Below are 7,500 nucleotides of genomic sequence, written 5' to 3'. Positions count from 1 at the left end.
TAATCTATTAAAATTTTCAATTTTAACCAAATAAAAAACTTAACGAAACTTTATTTTCGAAGTTAATAAAAATTTAACGAAGATTTTTACATATTCTTATAAAAAAGATAAAATTAGTTCGAAATTGAGAACAATTTTAAAATTTTGTTAAAATAAAAAACTTAACGAAACTTATTTTCTTAACGAAACAAAATTTTTATAAATTCTTCTTAATAACCTAACATTATATAAAAATCAATTAAATTTTTGTTTTAAGAGCAAATAAAAAAACTTAACGAAACTTTATTTTCTTAACGAAACACAGAATTTTAACAAAATTTTTATAAATCTTTTTAAAAGCACCTTAAATTATAGAGAAATCAATGAAAAATTTTATTTTTAGAGCAAATAAAAAACTTAACGAAACTTTATTTTCCTAACGAAACAGAATTTTAACAAAATTTTTGTAAATCCTTTCCAAACACCTAAAGTTATATAGAAATTAATGAAAAATGTTGTTTTTAGAGCAAATAAAAAAGTTAACGAAACTTTATTTTCTTTAACAAAAAAGATTTTAATGAAATTTTACACATTCTTTTAAAACCCTAAAATTATAGAAAAATCAATGAAAATGTTTGTTTTTAGAACAAATAAAAAACTTAACGAAACTTTATTTTCTTTAACGAAAACTAATTTTCCAATTTTTTTCCATATTCCTTTATATTAGTTCAGTTTCTTTACAATAACATAAAATTTTTCATTTTGTGCAAATAAAAAACTTAACGAAAGTTTATTTTCTTTAACGAAGCCTAATTTTTAAGAATTTTTCCATATTCCTTTATTTTAGCTCACTTTCTGTACAAAACCATCAACATTTTTGGATTTTGTGCAAATAAAAAACTTAACGAAAGTTAATTTTCTTTAACGAAACCTAATTTTTACAAAATTGTTCCATCTTCCTTTATTTTTGTTCACTTTCTTTACAAAACCATCAACATTTTTGGATTTTGTGCAAACAAAAAACTCAACGAATGTTTATTTTCTATAAAGAGAACTAGTTTTCACAAAATTTTTCCGTTATGCTTTATTTTAGTTCAATTTCTTTACCAAACTATTAAAATTTTTTTAATTCTGTGCAAATAAAAAACTTAACGAATGTTTATTTTCTATAAAGAAAACCTATTTTCACAAAATTTTTCTGTATTGTTTTATTTTAGTTCAGTTTTTTTACAAACTATCAAAATTTGTTTAATTTTGTGCAATTAAAAAACTTAACGAATGTTAATTTTTTATAAAAATTCTATTAAATTTGGAATATTAATTAATTTGTTGTTTGTTTTTTTGCAAAAATGTATCTGAAATGTGTGTTTTTTCCCAGCCCAACCGGGTCAAGCTGGCTTTTAAATGGGTCATTTGCCTAAATTCTTTACAAAACTATCACTTGGATGTACATTTTTTTATTGCAAATTTCTTTTAATTTTATAACAAATTCCTTAGAAATAGACCCCACCCCTTAAAAATGTATGCTAATCCAATTAATGATACTTTTAACTGCAACAATTGTTAAAAGAAATACTTTTGCAAATAATGTCATTAAATACACAAAATGTCACTTGAAAAGTCAAGCTAAATGTCAAATTTGCTTAAAACAACAACAAAAAAAGACGCTGTTTAGCAACCCTTAAAAAAATTTTCTAAGGTACACACCAAATTTTGTAAAAAGTCTTTAAATGTAAAAAAAAAACTTACTTGTCTTTTTATAATAAACAGTATAGTGTTAGCTGGAGAAATTTTCTTTTGATATTTTTACTTTAACTTGATATTTTTAACAAATTTAACTTTAAAACTTTAATTTTATTACATAATTATTGACTTTAACTCCCCTTTTTCAGCAGGAGTTGTTTTAAACTTTTCTAAAATGGTGATTGAGCAAAAAAAAAAACACACACAATTTTTCACTTTAACTTTTTTTCTATTCAACCAAAAACTAACAAAAAAGGAAGACCTTTTTGTTTTATTTTATTAATAAAAAAACACTTTTTACTTATTTTTCTTTCATATTTTGTTATTTTCACTTTTGTCTAACAACAATACAAAATATTATTTATGATTATGCACTGCACCACCTGCTAAGAACTGTAATTATAACGCAACTGATTATGACACTCTTTATGCTGCTGCTGCTAACGCTGCACTAGTATTCATTCTATATTTTACAACAAAAAAATCCCACAACAAAATTGGATGTTTTTACAGCAAAAACAATAACAATCAAAGAAAAGAATAACGGTATGAAATTTAAGGTATATACACACCGAAAAGAAAAAAACAACAACAAAAACAGGAGACCAACAATACACTAATATTAAGCTTGAACTCTTTGAGTAAAAATGTCATGTCACAATACTAAAAAAGTACTAGAAGTAATAATAACAACAACCCACAACACATCAAACACAAGTTGCAAAAATCCCAACACCACCCATTTAGCAAATGCATGAAGAGCTTGCGAGAGCAAAAAAAAACATAAACAAAACAATACAACTGTAATAAGCAAAAGGAAATGTAAACACTAGTGTTAACAACCCTATATAAAATAAGAGTTTAAAAATACGCTAAATAAAAAATCGCAAATTAAATAAATATCTCTAAAAAATTTATTAAAATAAACAAAATTTCTTAAAAAAATAAGAAATTTAATTAAAAAATCTTAAATAATTAATAAAATTTTTTAAAATAAAAAGAATTTTAAATTTAATAGAAATACAAACATATAACTTAAAAAAGTTTTAAACATATTAAGAAATCATATCATAAACCTTTAAAATTAACAGCTGAATATAAATTTTATTAGCTGAATTATAGATCATTTAAATTTTTTAGCTGAATACCTATTTTTCTTGGCTGAAATGTTAAAAACTTGAAAATATTTTAAAAGATATGTTGTTAACCGTTAAATTACTAACTGAATTAAAATTGCATTAGCTGAATTTAATATTTTTGAGCTGAATTTAAGGATGAGTTTATTAGCTGAAATTAAAGATTTTCTTAGCTGAATTGTTAAAAACGTTGAAAATCCTCAAAATGATTAGCTGAATTGAATTTTATAAGGTAACTAAATGCTTCTTAGCTGAATTGGTTAAAGACATTGAAAATCTTAAGTTAAGTTAGTTAGTTAGTTAGTAGTTAGTTAGTTAGTTAGTTAGTTAGTTAGTTAGTTAGTTAGGTTAGTTATTAGTTGTTAGTTAGTTAGTTAGTTAGTTAGTTAGTTAGTTAGTTAGTTAGTTAGTTAGTTAGTTAGTTAGTTAGTTATGTTTAGTTAGTTAGTAATTATTTATTTAGTTTTAGTTAGTTCGTTACGTTAGTTGTTGTTAGTTAGTTAGTTCGTTAGTTCGTTCGTTAGTTTCGTTCGTCGTTCGTTAGTTAGTTCGTTCGTTAGTTAGTTCGTTCGTTAGTTAGTTCGTTCGTTCGTTCGTTTCGTTCGTTCGTTTCGTTCGTTCGTTCGTTCGTTCGTTCGTTCGTCTTCGTTCGTTCGTTCGTTCGTTTCGTTCGTTCGTTCGTTCGTTCGTTCGTTCGTTCGTTCGTTCGTTCGTTCGTTCGTTCGTTCGTTCGTTCGTTCGTTCGTTCGTTTGTTCGTTCGTTCGTTCGTTTTTTTTTCGTTCGTTCTTTTTTTTTCGTTCGTTCGTTCGTTCGTTCGTTCGTTCGTTCGTTCGTTCCTTCGTTCGTTCGTTTTCGTTCGTTCGTCGTTCGTTCGTTCGTTCGTTCGTTCGTTCGTTCGTTCGTTCGTTCGTCGTTCGTTCGTTCGTTCGTTCGTTCGTTCGTTCGTTCGTTCGTTCGTTCGTTCGTTCGTTCGTTCGTTCGTTCGTTCGTTCGTTCGTTCTTCGTTCGTTTCGTTCGTTTCGTTAGTTCGTTCGTTCGTTCGTTCGTTCGTTCGTTCGTTCGTTCGTTCGTTCGTTCGTTCGTTCGTTCGTTCGTTCGTTGTTCGTTCGTTCGTTCGTTCGTTCGTTCGTTCGTTTTTCGTTCGTTCTTCGTTTCGTTCGTTCTTCGTTCGTTTCGTTCGTTCGTTCGTTCGTTCGTTCGTTCGTTCGTTCGTTCGTTCGTTCGTTCGTTCGTTCGTTCGTTCGTTGTTCGTTCGTTCGTTCGTTCGTTCTCGTTCGTTCGTTCGTTCGTTCGTTCGTTGTTCGTTCTTCGTTTCGTTCGTTCGTTCGTTCGTTCGTTCGTTAGTTAGTTCGTTAGTTTTTCGTTCGTTCGTTCGTTCGTTCGTTCGTTCGTTCGTTCGTTCGTTCGTTCGTTTCGTTCGTTCGTTCGTTCGTTCGTTCGTTCGTTTCGTTGTTCGTTCGTTCGTTCGTTCGTTCGTTCGTTCGTTCGTTCGTTCGTTCGTTCGTTAGTTCGTTCGTTCGTTCGTTCGTTCGTTACGTGTTCGTTCGTTTTCGTTCGTCATTCTTTCCCCCCCTTTGGCGTTTTTTTCAGCTTTTTTTCATTCTTCCTCTTTCGCCTCCTTCCTTTCCCTGCGCATCACCTCTTTATTGCTTTCTCTATCACTAACCTCTCGCTGCTTACTTTTACAAGACATTTTTGTGTACTCCTCATTACAACAAAAAAATAAACAAAGTTTTAGTTCTTTAGCAACAACTACAAACTACCGGTCTCATTTCTTTCCCAAAAATGAGAGAATGTTTTTGTTTTCTTTTTGTTCCTCTTTCTGTCTGCTTTTCAACGAATACAGCAGAAATCATGTGTTTTTCATATTTTTTCCACATATTACCGTTATTTAGGGGGTGATTTAATTGTAATTGTTTATTAAAATAAAGAGCGCAAGTCTGACAGAGAGTGATAAAATTATTGTTTATCACTGCGTGGGTGGTTGTAAATAAATTAGAAGTGGTGTTTGGTGGCGTATGATTATTACATTGTTGTTTTTTTGGAATGAAAATGTTACGTGTTTTGTTTTTGAATGGTTTTTTGCATGATTTTGCATTTATTTGCAAAGTTATTGTTGTTTTTAATAGCGTTTGGTAAAGTTGAAGTTTTTCTTTACGTAATATTAGTCAAAAAAAAAGTAAAAAGTTTGTTATTTTTATTATAGTTTTTTTTTATAGTTTTACAGCAAAATAGCGTGATTGTTTGATTTGAAGTTTTCTTTACAAAAATTAATTAGTGACAGATATGTTATAACATATTTTTGTTGTAAAGCCATATTAGTTAATAGCCTAAAGATAGTCAAGGTTGCCATATTGTAAACTTCTTAACATATGCTCCCCTCATCCTTTCAAAACTAATTTTAACTATGACATGTGTGTTTTTAACACAACATTTACTTACCTCTCCATACTGGCCGCCCTTAGACCCATCGTTGAGGTAGTTACTTTCAGCGTTTGTTTGAGTAATGAACCCAAAACACCAACACTACGTTTACGTTCTTCATTGGGTGCTGATGTTGATGACATATCCTCGTCATTGTCATCACTTGCATGTCCCAATTGTGAATCATCTTCGGGTATACGCAGAATAGGTATAGTTAAGGGTCTTTGAGGAGGTTTTTCCTCCTCCTGCTCACCTCCCTCGCCAACCTCATAATTGGGATCGGTATAAGAACGTGGCCTATAGACTTCATGAACATAGGCACGACGATGTAACTTTTTGCGTGCAAAACATAGATTATCTATGGATTTGTGGTGTTTACGCAGCGATTCTGAGGAACTGGTGCGGTTGAGAGATTGAAGGGCTGTAAAAGGGTAAATTTTTTAACATTTTTCTTTCAAAAAGTAGTAGAAAAGTACTTTTTTGTAGATTTTTCTTCATTTTATGAAGTATTTCAAAAATAGTAGTAAAAAAGTCCTTTTTTAAAAATAGCAAATTTTGGCAAAATTTAATTTTTACTAATTTTAGGAACGTAAAATAGAAAATTTTTATTAAATTCCGTACATTTTGGAGATTTTTCAAAATAGTAGTAAAAAAGTTATTTTTAAATATTCTTTAAAAGTAGCAAATTTTTATATTTTTGCATGTATGACAACAATGATACAAATTTTGGTACATTTTTTTCAAATATGTATTAGTAAAAAGGTACTTTTTTTATTTAATTAAAAAATAAATTTTTTTGCAAAAAATTAATTAAGCAAGCAATATCAGAATTTTTTGTAAATTTTAGTACATTTTAGAATTTGTTCAAAATAGTAGTAAAAAAGTACTTTTTTAATTTTCTTTAAAAATTAAAAAAAAAAATTAACAGAAATTGTACTTTTAAGAAAGTAAAATAGTATTTTTTATAAATTTTTGTACATTTAAGAAATTTTTCAAAATAGTAATAAATCAAAGTACTTTTTAGATTTCCTTTAAAAATTACAAATTTAAAATTTGAAATTTTATTTAAAATTATATTTTCTCTTCATTTAAGTAGAAAAACGTAACAATTTTAAAAAATTTACTTCGTTAGAAGATATTTTTAAAATAGTAGTATAAAATGGTTGATATTCTTTATTTATGGAGAAAAATTAAACATTTTTATTTAGAGAAATTTTTAAAATAAAAATAATAAAAAAAGTAAAAATACTACTTTTTCAAAATTCCTTCAAAATTGTCAAATTTTATTTAAAATAGTTTCTTTTCTTTATTTATGAAGAAAAATTTAAAATTTTTGTAAATTTTACTTCATTTAGAAACATTTTTAAAATAGTAGTAAAAATACTACATTTTTAAAATTCCTTTAAAATTTTCAAATATTGTTTAAAATTGTATTTGTTTCTTTATTTAATTAGAAAAATTATAAATTTTTGTTTATTTAAGGACATTTTTAAAATAGTAGTAAAAATACTACTTTTTATTTTCTCTTAAAATTTTTAATTTTTATTTAAAATTATTTATTTTATTTATATTTATATTAAAAAAATTAAGAAAATTTATGATTTTAAAATAGTAGTAGAAATACTACTTGTTTTAAATTAATTAAAAATTGTTAAATATTGTTTAAAATTGTATTTGTTTCTTTATATAATTACAAAAATTAAAAATTTTATAAATTTTTGTTTAATTAAGAACATTTTTAAGATTGTAGTAAAATACTACTTTTTTATTTTCTCGTAAAATTGTTAAATTTTATTTAAAATTGTTTATTTTCTTTATATTATTAAGAAATTAAGAATAATTTATGATTTTTAAAATAGTAGTAGAAATACTACTTTTTTATTTTTCTTTTAAAATTGACCAATTTTGTACAAAATTATATTTATTAGCTTTATTTCTTAATAAAATGTTAAAAATTGTATAAATCTTTCCTTTTATTTAAAAAAAAAGTATTAAAAAAAGTACTGTTTCATGGTTTTGAGGGATTTTGTCTTATTAATTAAGTTTTTTATAAAATTTCTTACTTACAAGAAGCTTTAGAACAACTTAAATCCTCTGACGAGGAAACCGCGGTCATTCTTAGCAAAGAATCATCAAATGATTCGGCAGGACTGGCTGACCTTTGACCCGGCGGAGATAATTTACGATTTTTACGCGTTATATGACGTTTACGTGCCA

General features: G+C 26.8%; 1 protein-coding gene across 1 annotated transcript in view; it reads right to left on the bottom strand.

Moving 5' to 3' along the window:
- LOC119605646 overlaps positions 1-7,500 on the bottom strand; it is a 15,242-nt gene that overhangs the window by 7,286 nt on the left and 456 nt on the right. Inside the window, exons 1-2 of the mRNA XM_037958871.1 lie at positions 7,351-7,500; positions 5,302-5,704 (exon numbers count right to left, since the gene is read on the bottom strand). The exon at positions 7,351-7,500 is cut by the window's right edge and continues 456 nt beyond it. Coding sequence (XP_037814799.1) covers positions 5,302-5,704; positions 7,351-7,500 — 553 coding nt within the window. The remainder of the gene's footprint in view (positions 1-5,301; positions 5,705-7,350) is intronic.

This window comes from Lucilia sericata, unplaced genomic scaffold (genome assembly GCF_015586225.1).
Source record: "Lucilia sericata isolate MDLA Ls3-8-SP2 unplaced genomic scaffold, ASM1558622v1 Contig000506F_arrow, whole genome shotgun sequence".
Taxonomy (NCBI): domain Eukaryota; kingdom Metazoa; phylum Arthropoda; class Insecta; order Diptera; family Calliphoridae; genus Lucilia; species Lucilia sericata.
This window is presented reverse-complemented; position numbering and strand designations above follow the sequence as displayed.